This window comes from Bombyx mori, chromosome 14 (assembly GCF_030269925.1).
Source record: "Bombyx mori chromosome 14, ASM3026992v2".
NCBI classification, from domain to species: Eukaryota; Metazoa; Arthropoda; class Insecta; order Lepidoptera; family Bombycidae; genus Bombyx; species Bombyx mori.
Window position 1 is genome coordinate 3,862,177 of NC_085120.1, and position 22,613 is coordinate 3,884,789.

Here is a 22,613-nt window from a genome sequence, read left to right on the forward strand (position 1 = left end):
TAATTCACTTCCCAACCATTCCAAGTGGTAGTGCTCATGATAACGTGACATAACGAAAACATTTAAAACGTCGTGGCCTAAAGGATAAGACGTCCGGTGCATTCGTATGTAACGATGCAACGGTGTTCGAATCCCGCAGGCGGGTACCAATTTTCTAATGAAATACGTACCTAACAAATGTTCACGATTGACTTCCACGGTGAAGGAATAGCATCGTGTAATAAAAATGAAACCCGCAAAATTATAATTTGCGTAATTACTAGTGGTAGGAGGTCTTGCGAGTCCGCAGGGGAAGGTACCAGTACCCTGCCTGTTTCTGCCGTGAAGCAGTAATGCGTTTCGGTTTGAAGTGTGTGGCAGCCGTTGTAACCAAAATTGAGACTAGAAATCATATCTCAAGGTGGATGGCGGCATTTACGTTTTAGATGTCAATGGGCTCCAAGTGGGCTGTGAGCCCGTCCACCCATCTAAGCAATAAAAAAGTCCTATTTTCCTATAAATGGAAAAAATCATAAGAATCCTCTGGACGGAAATATGGCCAACAACCAAAAATTAAAACAGTGCCATCTACTGTAATTTACATGAACTATGCATCCGTGACGTAGCAGCACAAATATTGGTTTTGCATTTCACTCGTATTAGTATTGTAATAATTTAATAGATGGCGTTCCTAAATATTTGTCTGTTCAAATATATAAATAAACTTTTTGTAGGATATTAATGAAGAAACTAGATATCGCTGTAATCGTATTTTGATTTGCAATACAACTTGAAAGTAATTCACGGTATAGCTAGATGCTAAGTGGTTACCTGGGCCTAACAACTTAACAATTGGCCGACTTAATTTTAAGTCTACTTATACTGGAAAAGTAAAAATTTACAGGTATACAGTATACACATGTTTAGAAATTTTACAGTTTTCGTTTTTATTACATGCTATTAGTCTGTGGAAAAAAGTTTGTACTATCGTAACTTGTGCTATCATTTAAAAGTTTTTTGTTGTTTTAGAAGCTACTAAATACCTTGTGTCATTTTGATATGCCTCATCAATTTTTTAGTGAACTTTATTCAACTATCAAAAATGAGAAACTGTTATTAGCGAAAATGTTTGAACTATATTGCTATTCCCCGATAGATGGCAGTAGCATTATGTTTAAAATAGCTTTAGAAACATATGTAGGCGTACAATACTCATCTAAGTATATATAATTACCAATTTATTTATATCCAACAACATACGTAGGATACGAAGTCATCGTGGCCTAAAGGCTAAGACGTCTAGTGCATTCGTGTTGAGCGATGCACCGGTGTTCGAATCCCGCAGGCGGGTACCAATTTTTCTAATGAAATATGTACTTAACAAATGTTCACGATTGACTTTCACGGTGAAGGAATAACATCGTGTAACAAAAATCAAACCCGCAAAATTATTATTTGCGTAATTATTGGTGGTAGGAACTCTTGTGTGTCCGCACGGGTAGGTACCACCACCCTGCCTATTTCTGCCGTGAAGCAGTAATGCGTTTCGGTTCGAAGGGTAGGGTAGCCGTTGTAACTATACTGAGACTTTAGAACTTGTATCTCAAGGTGGGTGGCGCATAACATCACGCTAAGACCAATGCAAGTGGAGCACCAATAAAGAATGTTTCAAAATAGAGGTTTAAATAGCTCCTTAATATTCTATAATTCAAAAAATATTTTCACTTTCTACGTAAATGAAGTGGAGGGTAAAATTTAGCGTTATACTAAAGTGACTATTCCACGCGAATGGAGTCGCGGGAAAAAGTTAGTTACGAATACAAACATATAACGGTACTTTATTTTTGACGAATAATAAAAACATTGACAGTATAATTATATCCTCAATCGTAATTACGGACGCTCCAAGGTTTCCATTCACGGGATGACCTCCTCGAAAATTCCACCGCTTGCTGAGTGCTATTCGTGAAATGAGGCGAACCACTCCTAACTCGCAATAAGCCACTTCGTGACTCATTCGGGAATGTTTTCGTGATATGTAAACAAGATTCCGAATAAAAGAGACTGTGGTTCAGGTAAATGAGCGATCCCAGAGCATAGAATACATATGTTTTTTTTATTTTTTATTTATTTATTTATTGTTACTGCTTAGTTGGGTGGACGAGCTCACAGCCCACCTGGTGTTAAATGGTTACTGAAGCCCATAGAAATCTACATCGTAAATGCACCACCCACCTTGAGAGACGTTCTAAGGTCTCAGTATAGTTACAACTTTAGTACCCATAATATAATTAACTTATTAGTAATTAATTAATTGAAAATGATCCTCTGAGTTTAATCTGAAAGTGTATATTGAAAGAATTTCTAAAAAAAATATGTGTCGAAATTATATTTTTTTGTGCACACATCGCTTATGTCTAATTATAAATTAAATTCAAATGCTTTAAAAATGTTCATAGTAATAGATTTAAATATGTCTGTCATACATACACATCCAGTTGGCTGAGATGAGCCGAGTTCATCGACCCGCAATTTCAAGAAAGAGGTTTTAACACACTCTTGACAGTGACAGACATTTAAAAAAAAACAATTCAAATACGGAACCCATTGTCATGGAAACAATTAACAGAAGACTTCAGGAAAAAAGGAAAATCGTTGATTTGTTTTAATAGGAAAAATAATTGAATAGTGTTTCAAAATGTTTTCCGACGAAGTGGTAGTGAAACAAGAGAACTTATCTGCCGATGAAATCATAAGGTTCGATGTTTCTTTGTTTTTTTTCTTTTCTTTTAAAACAAAAAAGCAAAAGTATTTTTCACGCCACATTTGAAATACGGCAACTGTTTTAGGATTGCAATAAATATTGGTTGCCCGATTTTGATTGTGACAATAAAATGATAGTCCAAAAAAAAATTAATTAAAGATATTCTTGAATTTTATTAACGTTCTATGCAGTAGGTATATCTCAGATACTCTTCGAACTAAATTAATACATATTGATATGATTCTATTTGAATTACACAAAAGTTTAAAGTTCTTACTCGTTGTGTGATTTCTTTAATTTTCTCGCGCGTCTATTGGTCTACAATAAGTTCAATTAAAAAAAGTATCAATTTTAAACACAACCATGTACCGCTGTCTTTAAGTTGTTAAGTGGAAAAATATATTTCTTGAATTTACTCATGTGCTAGGTACCTACGGTACGTCAATGGTACTATGAAAGCAATCCGCCCTTGAGAGTATTAACAACATCTGTACCATGTTTCATGACAATCGAATTAATAGCTTAAGATCGGATAGGCCACGTATATAGAGCCTTATTTTATTTATTTAGATAGATATTAAACACACCATTGTTTTTAGAACAACGAAGCAATTTAAGCTTTTGATCGCCGAGTAGTCAGATACGCTTTGCATTCGGGATTAGATTTTTTTTTGTATAATATATTTTTCTGATAGCTTTGCGTGAAAGACGACGTGAAAGACGATATGGGTGAGAGGGTAGTGAACGAAGAAATGGTATATGATAGAAGAGTATGAAAGGAGAAAACATGTTGTGCCGACCCCAGGTAACTGGGAGAAGGGCAGGATAATGATGATGATATCTTTCTCATAACTTTAACACAGGAGAAAGGTCATTGGCATTAGCAATCATAAATACACATAAAAACATTTACCGGCTTAAGGTGCTGTTTACATTGTGGGTATTATCAAGCTACGGGTGCCTTCCTGCCTATTTCGAAGTAGTTATGCATTCGGCTTTGAAAGGCGGGACAGCCGTCAAAGAATCCAATTGGAATTTCGACCTTATTTCTGAAGATTAATGATGGCATTCACGCTGTATTATGATAACATAATTTCAGCCTAGAGTCCAATTGTACATGAGCAGCTAAATAAATGTTAACATACTTCAGGCTACGTACAAACCTTTAGGAGACTTGGAAATGTGGTACTCGACCACTTCAGCAAGACCCAAATTGTATTGATCAATTGCTAGGAACGCGTTGAGCTAACGCTAAACAGACTTTGGTTTTTCACTTATCATTCTTTCGCCTTATGCTAAACAAACCCTGTGTCTCATTTTCAGTGTTCACGAAGTTTGTCTAGGTGAGAAATATGATAAGAAGGCTCCAAGCGCTCGGCACGAATCAATTTTAAGCTCATCGGAGAAGTACGATGTAAGTATTACCGGTAAAAATGGTATTGAACACAATTTTCTGGTTATTAAAATTAATAACTTAATAGACATGGTAGAAGATTCAACTTCCATAACTGGACAGTTTTACAACCATTTACGGTTTTGATCTTTAAATGATTGCATTGAAACATAGATAGAGAATAGATAGAGAACTAGAGCTAGATAGATAATGGGTCCCTAAAAATGTCTGGCTGACTTTTGCAAATGCCGAGATTTTCTGTACAATGCTATTTCTTTATGAGCTGTCCAAATAATGCTGAATGGTTACAGTCGCTTAAGGGTGTTAGTGATGATACAACAAGGCTGCTGTTTGCTGTTGATGAGGAGGAAATGTACAGAAAGCATGGGTGAATCAGCATCTAAATACTACTTGGAACTGCTAATATTCTATCTTATAGACCAAATAAGGTCAATCTTCCATTTTTTCGCGCTGTCTAGCAACTATATAGATTCTTCATGTCCTTTGGCTTCATTTTTCAAAACTATGTTCCTCTGTATCTTCAAACGGAACTGTTCATTCAAAACCTCAGAAATGTCGATAAGTGGCTCTCATTTTATTTTGTATGCAGAAAGATACCACTCCCGGAAAGCATCACTGCTCACAACTCAAAGCCAGAGTTAGAGGAAGTGAAAGGTAGGAACTGCAACAGCGGTCTTAACGCTGAATTAGTATAAGGAAGACTTTTTTAGAGAAAAAGACGGTCTAGTCTTTTTTTTTATTGCTTTGATGTGTGGACGAGCTCACAGCCCACCTGGTGTTAAGTGGTTACTGGAGCCCATAGACATTTACAACGTAAATGCGCCACCCACCTTGAGATATAAGTTCTAAGGTCTTAGTATAGTCTGGGCTTATCACTAACAAAATTAGTTTAAGGAAGATTTATGTTTAGAGAAAAAGCTGGTTGTTTATTAAAGACTGATCCGAACACTAATAAAATATCCAGATGGATGTGTCTCGGTCCTTCTTCCGCGACGGCTTCTTTAATGAAGACCAGGATCAGTTCGCTTGGACAGAAGAAGACGGAAACATTGTTTCCCTTGTCTCGGAACCTGGGTTTGGAACTACAGGACAAACATCTTTCGGAAGGGACTTAGATATGGGTTTGCACGCTCAAACAAAGGTAAATTTGATGGAATTTATTACTACTTAGGTTAACATATGTAATTCTGTCTCGGAAAAAATATAATTTACGAGTTTCATATTTCTGGTACAGTAATTTCTGTTGGCATTTAAGATCGTTATCAAATTTAAGTTGGTTTGAAGTATGAGAAGAGAGGTCATCTTTCATCGTATCAATTGACTATGAAGTTACTCCATTTTCTTCTTCTTTAAGCAGAAAACCGGCACTTGATAATACTAGCCAAATGACGCACCTTTCTTTACCATCATCAATGTGCTAATAATGAGCGCTCATGTATTATACATAGTTCGCAACGACTTCAACAACTAGCTTTGGATCTTTCCAGGGTTCAAATCCAAATCTTCAAATCCATTGTTTATTTCCATAACAGGCGTCTCATATCTTAAAACTTTTGGGGAATTTGGGTGTAGAATGTTTTTCATGTTATTATTTCTAGGAAGCCCAATCATCGAGTTCCATGTTTGAAGCTCGCAAAATGAGTACATCTTTAGATCGGTCTTTCGGAGGATCTCAATTAGTTTCTTCCACTACAACTGGAAATCCAGGTGATTTTGATTATTATTTCATGACCAGAACAGCATTTAACATGCGTCCCAAGTAACCTAGATAATCAAATGACTTATATGTTATAGACAATATGTTACAGTTTTTAAATATCTTGGATACATTTGCCATGTCCTTTTTTCTGTTGTCATTTATGATTCAATGGAGAATTAAACGCAGTTTTAGATCAACCAAAGAAAAATCAGGGTGCCCGTAAAGTGGATAAGTCGGATCCTCGTTCCAAAGTACATTACATGAAGTATGTGAAGAGACTCGGAAAGACTGTCAAACTATGGGAGTGTGGTATTTGTGAGTCAGAGAGTAATATTTGAAGTTAAATTTTTATTTTTTTAAACTGTGTATTTCAAAATACAGATTTTCATTATATCGCCGCAACTTCAGAATTGATGTGGCTTAACCTAAAATTTTTAGATAACTAGTTTTATACTTCAAGCGACTTATAAAGGTGTATTCTATAAAATGAAATTATTCTTAACATTTGCCTTACCAAGCTATTGTGGATAATTGTAAAATTTCTAATTCCTCACCAATTTTCTGTAGTTTAATATATTACAATAATATAATATATAGTCTTAATAATAATTGTCCTCCCTAACTTTAAATTCAATTCCTATCTTGACTAGATTATATTGAAAATATAAACACATGCCCATGCTCATAGGGCTATATGATAATTATGCGTAGGTACTTGTTGATAAACATAACATTAATCTTATTTGCAAGGTGGAAGAGAGTTCCAACATCAATATACTTTAATGCGCCATCTTCCAACTCATACTGATGAGAGAAATTTTCACTGTGTAACCTGTGGGAAGAGCTTTCGACAGCTTTCGACTTTAAGCCAACACCGAGCTATACATTCTTCAGAACGGCCTTATGCTTGCGAAGTGAGTTTTTATTTCTAATATTGTTATGTACTTATCAAGCCCAACATGCTTTTCTGTCAATATTTGATTTCACTTTGATCCTATCGCTACCAAACTTGACTTTTTCACTTCAGGATCACTTTAGACTAATCTGAAAATTTCCTGAAAGTTTTATCGAAATCGGCCCATCCATTACGGGGTTGTATAATTAGGGGTAGTAGTCTAGTCCATAGAGAACATTGAGACATTGACTTTTTATATGAATAGATTATTAATTTCCTTCCGTGTTGAATTTAGGTCGTGCTTCGAATACATAATTATTACTGTATGCCTAAAACCATATTTATATTTATAATTCGGAGAGTAAAATCTTAACTTACTTTTAACGATCCATAAAGTGTGGTTAGTTCTTATAGATAAAAAATAAACTTTAATAATATAATTTAAAACTAGGTATGCAATAAAACATTTAACCGCGTCTCTACCCTGATATCCCATTGCAAGACCCATTCCAGTGAGAAACCCTACCGGTGTCATCTTTGTCCTAAAGGATTCCATCAAAAAGGTGCTATTTTTAAATAATACTTTTGACATTCACTATGTTGCGGCTGCATTCAATGATTTTTTTTAGATTCTGGCTTTTGCCATCCATCATTTATCAATATTGCTACAGGTACTTTCAAAAGCAGACCATCATTTCCAATTTAAAGCTTATAGCTTCCAACTACAGCTTTGGTAGCTCTAGTGATATCTAATAATAATCCTCTATGATTGCAGGCAACTTGAGAAACCATTTGTTTACGCACACAAATGAACGTCCCTACCGTTGTAATATATGCTTTAAGGGCTTCAATCAACAGTCGAATCTGGTCTGTCACAAAAATAAGGTGAAATTATACAGTTTAATCTATATTTTTAAATTGTATTAAATTGTATCTTAGAATCTTTGTTGTCTAGATATCTGCTTCTACTTCAATCCGTTCACTTAAGATTCATTCCCCAATTCAGAAACTCTTAACAGAGTCTCGCAATTTTATACCAGCTATTGATTTTAACTCTCACTAGATACTTTTTGCGATAGTCCATTTAAATGAAAAAGAGCTTTATATTTAATAAATATGCTTTATTAACTCAGGCTCATCCAGATGAAAACTCATCTACATCGAATCAAGTCCAAATTGCTGCCCAAGGAACATCTATTAGCCAAACTGGATCAGATTCAAACAGGTAATTTGTGGTTCTTTTAAAAAATATTTAGGCGTAGAAGAGAGCTACAACAGTCGTCGTGGCCTAAAGGATACGACGTCCGGTCCATTCGTATGAAGCGATGCACCGGTGTTCGAATCCCGCAGGCGGGTACCAATTTTTCTAATGAAATACGTACTCAACAAATGTTCACGATTGACTTCCACGGTGAAGGAATAACATCGTGTAATAAAAATCAAACCCGCAAAATTATAATTTGCGTAATCACTGGTGGTAGGACCTCTTGGAAGTCCGCACGGGTAGGTACCACCACCCCGCCTATTTCCGCCGTGAAGCAGTAATGCGTTTCGGTTCGAAGGGTGGGGTAGCCGTCGTAACTATACTGAGACCTTAGAACTTATATCTCGAGGTGGGTGGCACATTTACGTTGTAGATGTCTATGGGCTCCAGTAACCACTTAACACCAGGTGGGCTGTGAGCTCGTCCATCCATCTAAGCAATAAAAAATTAAAAATAAAAGGTTCAAGGTTTTTTTTTTGCTTCTTTGATTCTGTTGGAAACTTTTACACAAAATCGTCGATTGTGTCACTGATTCTAAACTCATTATGTCTTACGGTACGGGCAAATTGGTGGCTAAGTTTGTTACCAGATCCTTTTAGGGAGTCGCGTTTCCAATCTGGTAGTAAATTCAGTCGCGAAGCAGCTGCTCTTGAGCTGTTGGGCACTTGGACTGTTTGCATATCCCACCTCTCCTGGCTGATCTCGTGCTTGTCCGCCCGTGTTGACCAAATAGAAAGCATTCTGGACATCAGCTATCCGGTCTATTCAAACTAAAACAAAAATTCCGTTAGCTATCATAGCAAAAATATACCATAATAATATGGTATGAACGAAGTTAGTTAATCAAAACTTTTAAATATAAGCGAGCCGGCTACAACAATGTTTAGTTATTTTGCAAATTAGTATATTTATTACATAAATGAAATAACAGTGCAAATCAACGTTCATCCTCCACTACCTAGAGTTTCATCCACCAATTAACATCCACCAAACAATTATAATCTTACCAATAAAATCGCTTCTTGCTTGCTATTGAAATATAATAACTTTTTTTTTTTTTTATTGCTTAGATGTGTGGACGAGCTCACAGCCCACCTGGTGTTAAGTGGTTACTGGAGCCCATAGACATCCACAATGTAAATGCGCCACCCACCTTGAGATAGAAGTTCTAAGGTCTCAAGTATAGTTACAACGGCTGCTCCACCCTGCAAACCGAAACGCATTACTGCTTCACTACAGAAATAGGCGGGATGGTGGTACCTACCCGCGCGGACTCACAAGAGGTCCTACCACCAGTAAACTGCATCAGCACAATCATTTTGATAATAGGAGTCAATTATTCATATTCAATTCGAAATTGAACCGACTTGATTGATCGACTACTTCTGTCGCTTGTAAAAGTATGAAATCATAACATTACAGACCTCCATCAGCACCGTGTGAGGTTTCATCGACAATGGGTCACCTAATGCCACCTCCAACAAACGAATTTGACTGGAATATAAAAAATGACTGGCAAAACAGGGTGTCTAATCAAAGTAACCCCGAGGAATGGGGTTCTATGATCAATGGCGTCGTGGTAGATGCCATAGAGACTTACCACATGAAAGTTGCTAAGGCTACTAATCAAACCCCCTTTGCTTTGTTGAAACCGGACACTGGAATTCCTGTATTAGTCAAAGTTGTTAATGTCAGTTTGCCAGGTGGAAAGCAGGTACTACTAATGGAATTTAGCATTTTTATATCTATAGATAAATTCAACTTGTTATATAATATGCATGGTATTAGTGTATTTGAATTTTGTGAAATGTATTGTTTTTTGTTATAACTTCTAAGTGATTGGTTTTTCTGTTTTTATAATATATTCCCTGATGCGTCTAACGAACATTTATTACCCTGGTGGTCTGATAGCTGACCTAGGTAAGCTATATCAGGTAGTGCCAAATCATAAAACATCGCTTAGGACTGCTTTCAAACCTAATTCTGTTCAAATCAGGCTGGTAAATATCATGTTCGAACTCTGTTTTACGGGGCTTCCTATTTGTTGGTATTCAGTTGTTTTTTGGTACTTAATTCGGTTAGATTTCCAATGATAAATTTGTGTTAAATTTAGTTCTCTTTATTCTATATACTTACACCATATGCCAAAAATTAAAATAGATGCTGGTACCTGCTACTGCTGAAGACCTGCGGGCTGGCGGCAAAATCGTGGTCCAGAAAGAGGGAGAAGACGCTGTGACTCAAGTATGTAGTTAAGCTACCGAAAAAGTAGAATGTAATGAAATGTCTCGCAAAAGCCCAATGGTCGTCCATAGGCTTACAACTTGAATGCCCCACTTCCAAATATGACGTCAAAGTCTCAGTTTTATTGTATGACAGCTATTTCTCTGCTCTCGATACATATAGCTGCTTTGTGGTACAAATAGCCAAAATTTCGGTACTTACCCTTGATAGCTCAAAATACTAGTAATCTATCTTCTATCTATATATATAAAAATAATTGCTGTTCGTTAGTCTCGCAAAAACTCGAGAACGGCTGGACCGATTTGGCTAATTTTAGTCTTGAATTATTTGTGGAAGTCCAGAGAAAGCTTAAAAGGTAGATAAATATGAAAATGCTCGGAATTAAATAAGAATAACAATTTTGTTTTCCTTTTGATGTGTCCCCCCCTGTCGGACGGATTCCTTTTGTTTGTTTTAAGTTTATTTTATACAAAAGTTTAGGTCTTTTATTTATCGATTGAGGCCCTACGAAGTTTGCCGGGTCAGCTAGTAATTAATAAAAATTATTACCGTAACATTTAGCTAATTAGGTTATTTTGAATATTTTCCAGACCTACGCCTTAATAGTAGATATTTTTTTTATTTATCCTAAGTAGATAATTTGTCGAAATAAATGTAGAGGGTGATGTTTTTGAGTATTTTTTATACAGGATGTTGACAGAGCGGTTCAAATCAAAGTGCCCGTTGTAGCTATAGTTGTACCGAAGATGCAGCCAAGTGGCAGACTTCACATCTCCGTGGAAGAGCCCCACCATGTATACCATACGACTTTGAATTCTGACGGTTGGTAAAATATTTGAGAGCATTTTTGATACATTTTATAATATTTTAAGCACGCAAATTTTTATGGAGAGAGGAAACTTTTGAAATAATTAACGCTATCGCCCTAGACGTGGGATTAAAAAAAATGTAATTTCCCGGGGACACATTTATTTGTTACCACTGAGTTTTTAAGTTTGAAAATAAAATTACTAACTTAATTCAAGCTTCACTAGCATTTTGTATTTTAAACTATTAGAAATTTTATTGCGACAAATTTTCACCTGCTCTTAAACACTTAATCTTCCTTTTATTGCTCTAAATTGGTATCGAGCTCAAGATTGCCCCGGTGTTTTTAATTACCAGAGTGAATATCGGCAATCACTACGCGACAAAAACTCTAATACTTATATACTAAGGTCATTTAAGCCTAATATAGTCAAGTCGGGCTTCTTCATTCTCATTGATAGAAGTCAAACTTCCGAAGTCAGAAATTGTATAGAAGTTAAACTTCGGAAGCCAGAAGTTAACTATAAACGCTCTAAGCTAATGGCTTCGACCAGAAATTTTCCTTCGTTGATAAAGCCATCATCATCAATTTCAGTTATAACCGTCAACATTTCCGACTCGTGTACAGTCAAAGATGAAGAAGAGAAAAAAGAATCCACGAGAAGTCTGCCATTGCCACCTAAAAATGAAGTTCTTAAGCCAGGTCAGTCTTTATCAAGTTTCTACAAGGTTTCTACAAGTTAGGTACCTCCTAAAATGATTCTCTAAAATCAGACTGTTCTAGATCTCATTCGGTTTTAGTGAGTCGCTTAAGAAAGTATAGAAAGACATGTGTATGTGTCACATAATAAAGTTATCTGTAGATTTATTGAATAATTAAAATAATGAACGCGAGAATAAAACGTAATGAGTTTTATTTGAGCATTCTAGTTTGTGTTTGTAGATATTTTAATTGAGGAACGTTGGAATAAAACCGATTTTTTTTGTGAATTACAACATTCATGTCTGCGTTTGCAATTTCATTAAATATTAAGGAACTTTTGTTTATTGTTGTTGGCAACACAGCTTGGTCAGCTACATTATGCATCTATGTATGCGACACATTATGTTCATATGAGGATGTATTCAGAAATGTTTTTAAACGAAAAATTTTGATGGCTTTTTCGAAATAAAAAAGAAGAAAAAGATGTTTAAAAAATACTTTTTGTTATTTTTTTTAGTGTTCGTGTATGACAGGTATGTTTCGAACTAATCAAAATTACTTTTTTTGACTTTGCCAACTGCACAGTTAAAAATAACATCTATACTAATATATCTATCCTCTATACTAATATATAAAACTACAGTGGTTTTTACGGATGTTCCGTTATAACTACTGAACCATGCATCCGATTGACTTGTAACTTGGTATCCATGTAGGAAATACATGTACTTAATGGGTAGGCTAATATTTACATGGATGTTGGACTCCCTAATAATAATGACAGTAAATAATAATGTTAATTTTAAATGCCCAGCGAAGCGGGCGAGTACGGCTAGTTAAACATGCAAGTCAAAAACTATAGTAACTTTAAATCTAGCCGGATCTTCTCAGTGGGCCACGATTCTGATCCGGTGGTAGATTCAGCGAAGAACTGCTCTTGGGTTAATGTTAGCAATTATCTCAGGTTGAGTTGAGCCCATTATACTGCCAACGATTAGATAGGAGGAAAAAAAGATTAATAACTATAATGGCTAAATTACTTCGATTACTTTAAACTTTTCGTGATAGAGACGAGATTTACCACATATGCAGTTTTATGTCTACGATCTCGACCTGATATAATGTTACAATTGGCTGATGATTATTTAGGGCCATCAGGATCTCGGATATCTTGCGCGATGCCTTCCCCAACACCTTCACCTCCGCTCGATCTGATCTCAATGGATCTGTTTGAACCTATTGAATGTATACCCTTAGGTGAGTCTAAGATGTTTTTCTCTTGTCATACGCTGTGTAATTTATTGTAGATCTGACTTCAATTCTCTGACCATATTATGTAGTTATAGTCATAGTTATAGTCTGAATTTTGTACGAGTATTTGCCATAAGCGACTATTTAATTAAATAAAATATTTACATACTTACTTCGTTAATCACCTGTGTTAAGTGCTTAACAAATAAATAAATATGAATGTCACTTGAAACGGGAGATATGAATGACATATTGCAACGCATTACGCATATTGTGATTTTTGTCTTATTCCTCCATGTTTATTGAAAACAATTGGTACCTGCCAGCCAGGGCCATTGGTACCTGTCTTATTTTTTGCACTACGATTTTATTATTATTATAACATGGATCTTACGATTGCCGGAAATTTTATTTTTGAAAAACTCTTTTTGTGGGCTCGACGCAGCATTTTCTTTTTTCATGCTGTATACGGATTTGGAAAGCTATTATTGGCAATAATAGCAAAACGACTATGTTATTCCCAATTGATTCAAGAAGTTTAGATCGTCCGTGACTTATTAAGATGTCTGGAGTACATACATAGATACCGTGCGGTGAGTTTGATCATATCAACCTCATATCTCGAAGTGGACGTCTAGTAATCACCTCTCAACACCAGTTGGATCGTAAACTCGTTTTTTTTTAATATACCGTATATACTTGAATTGCTTTAGACTCTCACACATTATTATATACAATTTTTGGAACGAAGTTCCTTATGGGATGCGGAGGGGTACTCTAACCCGGGAAAAAACGTCCGTAACGTAATATTTTTATTAGTAATGCACACAGTGTACGACTTAACTTTGTAATAACGTACAAAAAGTAATATATTTTTTTATCATTCATTGACCACGATCTCAGAGCGTTCGTTTGCGCAATACACTAACTCTTATGCAAACAACCGTGAATGAAGTGTACCACAATAAGTTCGCACAAGGAACTTCGTTCGTATCCGGTGTCCCACGACACCACACATCTTTTTTTTTTACTACGATACCAATAGGGACCTAATATCGGGAAGTCATGAAATGTTAAAAATTGTGGTAAAAGCTCATTAGATAGTAGTCTTGTTTAATATATTTGGTATGTTTGTTGAACAGGTCCCCAGATAACGGCAGTCGATGATATTGATCACGTCCCGTCCGATGATTCTGACATATTTATAGTGGAGTTTGAAGTAAGTTTGTTAATGCCGTGTTTGTTGGCGTTACGCCAGGGTTTTCACACATTAGATCTTTTACAATGAAAATACAATACAATTCTATAAAACTTTAACATTACTTGTTTATTACAAAAAGCCACGTTTTAGTTCTTACACAATTAGCCATTTTGTGTTGGTTATGGCAACTATAACTTTTTATACAAACAAATGTAATTACTGTGAAACAATTCACAATACGTATTTTAGGGGTTTTTACATGACTCTTCCTCCCGATCCACTAACGGTGCTTTTAGGTACTTCAAGCACCGGTCACCGTTCTCGTCGAACCCGTCGCTTGCGACGAAGGGCTCTACGAGTAAATTAACTCTCAGACACAGCCCACTGAGTTTCTCGCCGGATCTTCTCAGTGGGTCGCGTTTCCGATCCGGCGGTAGATTCTGCGAAGCACGGCTCTTGCTAGGGTTCGTGTTAGCATCATCGTCAGGTTTGAGCCCCGTGAGCTCACCTACTAGCCACGGTTACGCTGAAATAGCCTCTCAAGGCTATCAGCTTAGGTAGGAAAAAAAAAAAAAAACATGACTCTGACATTAATTTATTTTACATAAATTACTTAAACTAATATAAACTAACATTGTCATTATCCAACCTAATAATAGATGGCGCCAACAACATCATTCCATAACAATACAATACTTAATTAAATTATTACTGTTAATTTTAATATAAAGTATTATTAATATTTATGGTTTATTCATATTTAATTGTTTATACAGTCATTTGTGTTTTAAACAATAATATAAACATTAAACATATACATACTAGCTGTTTTGAAACTTTGAACCTCCCTATTTCTGCCGTGAAGCAGTAGTGCGTTTCGGTTTGAAGGGTGAGGCAGCCGTTGTAACTCTACTGAGACCTTAGAACTCATGTCTCAAGGTGGGTAGCGGCATTTACGTTTTAGAGGTCTATGGGCTCCGGTAACCACTTAATCCCAGGTGGACTCTGAGCTCGTCCACCCATCTAAGCAATAAAAAATACTTGTTTTTTTTATGGCAAGTTTTTTTATGGATTTCTTACCGGCGTACCTACTACACAGTTTTTATGTTTTATATTAATATGTCATTTGCTAGATCCTCGAATCATTCACGACTTCTGACCTTCATACCTTTTATAGGCAGCGGCTTGGTTCTGCCCCTGGCATTGCTGAAGTCCATGGGCAACGGTAACCACTCACCATCAGGTGGGCCGTATGCTCGTCTGCCTACAAGGGCAATAAAAAAAATAATAATAATCATACAACCTAAATAAAAATTGGATTGAAAAAATTGAATAAAAATCTAAATATGAAAGACAAAACAGCTTATATGATGAGTAGGCTTGTCTGTTCTAAGATTTTTAGGAATTTAATAGCTTTAAATTAATCACAATTATGTTTTTCAGGAAAGCATCCCGTTGAGTGATTCTGATTGATATCCAAATTGTATATTATACATAGATTTTTATCAAATAAGCGAAAATGTTTAATTGTATTCAGTGGCGTGCCGATTAAATTTATTAAAGTACAAAATTTGTTTTACTACTCTATCAGGTTGATGCTTTTAATAAGTACCTCACCTAAACAGAAGACAGAAACAGATGGTTTTCGCCTTAGAAACCGGTCATAGTTCTCGTCGAACCCGTCGCTTCCGACGAAGGGCTCGGCGAGTAAATTAACCCAAAGACACAGCCCACTGAGTTTTTCGCCGGATCTTCTCAGTGGGTCGCGTTTCCGATCCGGTGGTAGATTCTGCGAAGCACGGCTCTAACTAGGGCTCGAGTTAGCAACATCGTCAGGTTTGAGCCCCGTGAGCTCACCTACTAGCCCGGTGACGCTGACATGGTCTCTCTAGACCAATCTTTCTCAAAGTGGGCGATAGCGCCCCTTTGGGGGAGTTCGAAACGTAGAGGGAGGTGTTAAGGGGCCCAGAAAAAATGGGGGGCGTTGATGTGGGTTAGGGGGGCGATGTACAATTTGTAATTTCATTTACTTTATATAGTATTTTAAATTTCACTAAAATTAAAACCCACCTACTACACATTAACGAATAATTACTTTATATTTGTACCCTGTATGATGTCTAGAGTTTAGACCATCAGCTTAAGTAGGGCAAAAAAAGTCTTAATAAGTGCAATATTTCTATCTAATAAAAAACGTTGCATATTTTCTTTATTCCGACATCTGATATCTTAATAGTATCAATGCGGATAAAAAGGGCAATTTCCTGAACGGCAATTTAATGGTCCTACGTTATGACGAGCACATGACATATTCTATTGTACGTATTTAATATCTTCACGATCTCATTGTTGGGGGCACGTGAACGGAAATAGACCCTTCTTTCGAATGTAGGGGAACTATAATGAATTGTTTCCCTACTGGACAACAGATGGCGGTGTGAGTAAGAAATTTTGTTTTACCTAGGTGATTAATATGAACATTTCAAATTCGGTATGTTTTAAACAGTATTAATCTGAAAAGGAAACGTACTGAAAGTATTAATGAGCTTTGTAATTACAAATTGATCGTAGGGTTTATTATTTTTGGAAGTACAGTTATTGTCTAGAAATTTTTAGAACAAAATTGCGTAGCTAGTATTACAATGTTCGTTAGATTTTAATATTATAGGATAAGAACGTTAAAGTTACAAGATAAATCATTTAAAACACAATTAATGTACCCTAGAACGGGTTTTCTTATTGCTATAAGTTGAGTTAAGAAGAGATCATAATACATTAATTGGGGTGTTCCAAAACTTCCAAGTTCCAACGTTAAATAGATCGATATTTATAATTATTATTTCGGTAAGCAGAAGAGAATTCCTTGCATCAGAACTGTCACCCGCCTATTTCTGCCGTGAAGCAGTAATGCGTTTCGGTTTTAAGGGTGGGACAGCCGTTGTAACTATACTGAGACCTTAGAACTCATATCTCAAGGTGAGTTGCGGCATTAACGTTGTATATGTCTATGGGCTCCAGTAACCACTTAACACCAGGTGGGGTGTGGGCTAGTCCACCCACCTAAGCAATAAAAAAGTTAAGGTAGTTTTGTTGTAATTTTATTCCGAAATTGTTGTTCTTGTTCTTATTTTATATTTGTGTTCTATGTGAACTGTTATTTTTAATTTAATATGATTGATATTTACTATACTGAGACCTTAGAACTTATATCTCAAGGTGTGTGGCGCATTTACGTTGTAGATGTCTATGGGCTCCAGTAACGACTTAACACCAGGTGGGCTGTGAGCTCGTCCACACATCTAAGCAATAAAAAAAAAAGTAAATGAAATAAATAAATAAACCGGAGTTCGGTAACCGCTTAAAACTGTATCGAAACAACTTATTCAAAATGTTCTTAACTCATCTACCCGTCGGATACGAAAGGACAAAAAACAAATTCAAGTGATGTGCCTTGAAAACTGGTTCTAATTAATTTTTCTATCTCATTGCTTACTTTCATATTTTATTTTAGTAACCACGAACGCTTAAGGGTGGGTTTTAATTTGAAAAATTAAAATCCCGTTTTAGCCTTAAATTAAATTAAAATATTAGTATATTAATTAATTAATTATTAAATTAAAATAGACGTTTTATTATATAATTTAATTCGCTGTAGAATGATCGATAGCAGTGTCCCAAAAAACGTGATTATTAAAGTATTTTAAAAGAACACTTTCGTAATATGAACAAGAGATGGCAGCAGTAGTAGCTTTAGTGATAAAACTCCATTTAGGTACATCTTACAGTTTCCATTACTGTGCAGTTTTCTTGATCACGAAAGAAGAATGAAGACCGATATTAATCTTATTTAATTAGTTTTATTTTGACGGACCAATGATTTCGATTATATTGTCAAATGCGTTATAAAAACCTTTAGTTATAAGTCAAACGATTAATGTTTAAATGTTTCAAAAATATTTCCGACATTTTCATTTGAAAATTTTACACTACTCATGAAAATGTAATAGCTACTCTTAAACTAATACATAGCATGGTTGCCAACCGATCTGTATTAAAAACTATATCCATCATTAGCATCCATTGTGAAAAATACAATTTGAATTTTAAATCCCGTGCAATTATTAATATTCAATGCGGGCTATTGGAAACCAGTCAATGTGCTAATGACAGTCCGCCAAACCAACGCTGCCGCGAATGATGACCGCAAAAAAGCGCTTGTAAAGAAAGAAAAAAAAACGACATAACATTTAACAAGAAGAATGCGACAATAAAATGCGAATTACGATCGTCCAGTTTTTTTCCAAAGCGAGCCACGTGGCGGACACGCGACCGAAAATATTAAAACTAGTGTTAGAACTGACACGCGACTTTTCCCACCAATAAATAGAGAGTTATAAAACGCGGAGCGATAACACTCAGCGCAATTTCGACTCTAAACGCTAGTTTTAAAATTCGTATTCGTATTTCGCATTCAAATCAGCCAATCGATTAGCGTTACTCAAATTTGATGTTTATCAGTGGAGACGGAGATGCGAATTTCGTGTGTGCTTTACGGACGATATTAGGGTTGTCTTCATCTCGTACGCCCCCGACGGTTATCGAATAATACTTCGGCGCGTGTTCGTTGCGTTTTTTATCGAATTTTTATTTCGGCGTGCGAACAGAGAAGTGGCGTCTGGTGGTGACTTGAGCGCACAATGGTCGACCTCGTAATCTGTGGGAGCGTTATCGAAAAATTGTTAATTAAATTTTTTATTTAGGATTTATATATTTGGCCAAAAAGGTACGTTACTTCGTTAGCGCTAAGGTATAAAAATCTTCGATAAAAACTTTCAATATCTACGCAAAAAATCTATTTAATTTTCATCTCTATGTTTTGTTCACTACATTCATTGATCATGAATACTAACTCTTAGTATAACGTCAATTATATTCAAAAATACACGAACATGGCAAATTAAATAATCTGCAGACTCTATGACATTATGAAATTAAATTGCAAACAATAAAATAAAACTAAGAGTTAAAACAAACTATTAATATCGAAAAACACATTAAAATAAACACAGGGTTGTTACTAATCCCTCTCAAGGGTCGTTTCGACCCCCGATAATGTAATATCATTTCATATTTTGATTATTATATCAATGTCGGGCACTCGCCTTTTTATATTCTTTGTTCGTTAATACACACATTAACCCATTAGAAGTCACGTGCCGAAATAATACTATTTCTATTGATATCATAAAATTGTTCGTAATTCTAGTTCGAGATGACATTTTTCTGAGATTTTTGGGAAAACTAGACTGGGTAGTCGTTTGGGTTAATATTTTGATACCTTGCCTAGGCTTAGTGATATGTATCAAGTTTAGATTAGTCTAATTCAAACTTTATGATAAGTGCCAAAAACTTCATTTTGTATTAAACTTTGAAAATCTTCTCCTGTTAATCGTAATACCTATAAAAACCTAAAAACTAAGTCTATTTTATATATTTTTAATAAATCTGAATCGAAATAAATATTTTGCTATTTTATTTACGTAGGTCTTGTATATAAATGCATACACAAAGATTTGTGCTATTCATCGTTGTTGAACAATAATATAACAGCTGATAATGAATAAGCAAAATCGTAGACAATTTTTCAAAACTCTTAAATACGTTTACAAAGATTATAACTAGATGACATCTATAAATAAAAATAACTGAACAATTCTCTGTCCGATACGTAATTTACAAACGAGAAGAATAGAAAGCAATGTCATAGCTCATTACAGTCGCGGGACTGCAACAAATCGCAGCGATTGAGTCGTCAGCCGCGTGCGATCGCGACCAATCGCGATAATCCGCTGCGCGTGATCAACGCGTGCTCAGCGCGTGCACAACGCCCGTCTGCAACCGACGGCCAGTCGTTAATTATGACAAATAATGAGATGAGTATTTACTTTTTTGACGAATTGTTTCAACGTGCTTCGACTTGTCAGGAGGGTACTGGATTTGATATCATCAAATATACAATCCCTCGCATCATCCTTGTTCAAGATTACCTTGGTCTAGTCTTTTCGCTTTTTCTCTTCAGAAATAGCTGAATTCGACTCCATTTTTCGTAATCATTTCCTCAATGCGGATTCGCCTGAATGATTCAACTATATTTTTAGATCAATTAATTATATTGAATACCGAAATGCTTCCTTAAAGTGCTCGTAATATACAATTATATCGAAGTTTTATAAATGCCATTTAAAATATTATAGGTACGTGTATATAACTCCGAGATTCGATAAAATAAATACATTGTTCGATCTACAATAAAAATATGACTAGCGTCCCGCAGTGTAGGCATATCAAACCCACAGACGGCAGATTACGTGGCATATACCACGCATGGGCAGAGAGGCAAATTGTTCTCTAATCTGATTACGGTAGTTCCACATTGTCTTTACCACCCCTTGCCCGGGGAGATGCAGACTGCAATACACAAAATAACTAGAATAGACTTAAATATTATCTATACTAATATTATAAAGAGGAACGATTTGTTTGTTTGTTTGTATTGAATAGGCTCTGAAACTACTGAACCGATTTCAAAAATTCTTTCACTGTTTGGAAGCTACACTATTCCCAAGTGACACAGGCTATAATCTTTTTTGAAAAAAATTAGGGATCCTTACTAAAACTCCAATACTATTGATGATAGAATAAAATAATGTACTACGACTTTGTAGAACACATTATGATTTACAAAAAGTGTCGCGACAGCATATGTCTAACTATTATAGAGCAATAATATATTATGCCGCAATAAGTGTTCTTTTATTTAAAAAAATAAAACAACGTCAAATATCGTTGAATTTTTTATTTAAAGACCCGAGCGAAGCCTGAGTGGGCCGCTAGTGTTATATATATTTAACGAGCTCTCCATCTACATTCTCTACGATATGACGTAGATTGTGACGTCTTGATTGAGTGGTGCCTATGATACTTACTGATATTTTCTATAACAGGGAGTCGGATTTCTTGTTCTTGACTCTTATGTGTGTTTCGGTTATCGAAAATGCTCGGAATTATATAAATATAAAAACAAACAATATTTTTTTTCTTTGATGTGTCCCCTGTCGGACGAATTCCTTTTGTTTTTTTTTTTAAGTTTATTTTTTACCAAAGTTTAGGTATTTTATTTATTATAAATTATATACCAACAAAAAAACAGTTTAATTGCTTTCGTTATTTTAAACGCTTTTGAAAATGACATCGGTTTTCAATTCCATTGTCTTATGTTCAATGAAGGTTCGGGGGTCTCGTAAACAAGGTCCAATATGATTCGGTTATGCACCGAGCTTTTCGATTCGTTCGTCGTAATTCAATTGCAGCCACGACCAGTACGATTCAGGGTTTGACTTCATTATTTGTGCATCCAGTGCAATCGTCAATTTCATTATTTTATTTCGGTAATTTATTATTATAAATACTAGTGGCCGCCCAGCCATCGAAATTTGACCATATTTACAAAATTTAAAATATAAGTTTGAACATTTTTATGGTTATATTGTCAATGACTTTACTTCTATAGTTACAGATTTCGCTAAGGTTCAAGAACGACTATAGACAATCAATATTAATCTATTCTCAATTTGACCACAGACTTGAAACAATAAACAAGAGTATATGTGCGTATGTGTGTCTAATACATCATAGTGTGTGTAATGTTTTTTTATTCAATGAATGTATTTTTATTGCATAATTTAAAAAAAAAATAGCATTCTGCACTTCTTCTCTATATTCTCTATAAGTACGAGAAATTTCATACTCCTCCGTCCGCACAATTTTCGTAAAAAGGCGTACAAAGTTTTTCTTAACGCATACATGTATATAGACTTTTCTCATGTTTCCAGTAGTGGTTAAGCTTGTGAGCCCTCATTACTGTAATATGTATTGTGTTGCAACAGACATTCGCGCTTTTCGATTGCAAAGGGTAGGGACAAAAGTTATTGCAAAAAAAATTTAGGCTTCATTTTTATCATCAAGGACGATCGCATTGACGTCAGTGTTTAATGGATCACTGAACTGATAGGTCATTAGCACACATAAAGAAAGACCTACGCCAATAAAAACAAAAAAATAGAAAAAAAAAATCGGTGCAGATTTATTAAAAAAATTCTGTGATTCTACCAGAAGCCAATGGCTTGGTTGGGCCCCTGGCATTGCTGATGATTATGAATGACGGTGACCACTCACCATCAAATGGATTAGATGTACCTCCACCTACAAAACTAACAAAAAAATCACGCGCCTAGATCACAAAGGCTTTTAATCATCTGCTTTTTTATGATCTATCATCATAAATGTATCAATTCTACGACTCTCCAAATGCCTTTAAGGGATAATCAGAGGT

At 35.4% G+C, this 22,613-nt stretch overlaps 1 protein-coding gene across 2 annotated transcripts; it reads left to right on the forward strand.

The window, feature by feature from the left end:
- Positions 1-2,567: 2,567 nt before the first annotated feature.
- On the forward strand, positions 2,568-15,791 carry LOC110386811 (putative zinc finger protein 840). Of its 2 annotated transcripts, none has more exons than XM_021353201.3 (16): positions 2,568-2,736; positions 4,067-4,157; positions 5,122-5,298; positions 5,756-5,864; positions 6,043-6,171; positions 6,607-6,770; positions 7,203-7,314; positions 7,527-7,636; positions 7,885-7,976; positions 9,438-9,729; positions 10,176-10,259; positions 10,949-11,081; positions 11,662-11,769; positions 12,919-13,026; positions 14,163-14,239; positions 15,665-15,791. In XM_021353201.3, exons 1-16 carry the CDS (start codon positions 2,678-2,680, stop codon positions 15,692-15,694), a joined length of 1,875 nt encoding a protein of 624 aa, XP_021208876.1. In that variant the 5' UTR covers positions 2,568-2,677; the 3' UTR covers positions 15,695-15,791. The 2 variants fall into 2 exon arrangements, with proteins under 2 accessions (XP_021208876.1, XP_021208877.1); XM_021353202.3 differs by having other exon boundaries at positions 2,577-2,736; positions 6,049-6,171.
- Positions 15,792-22,613: the final 6,822 nt, after the last annotated feature.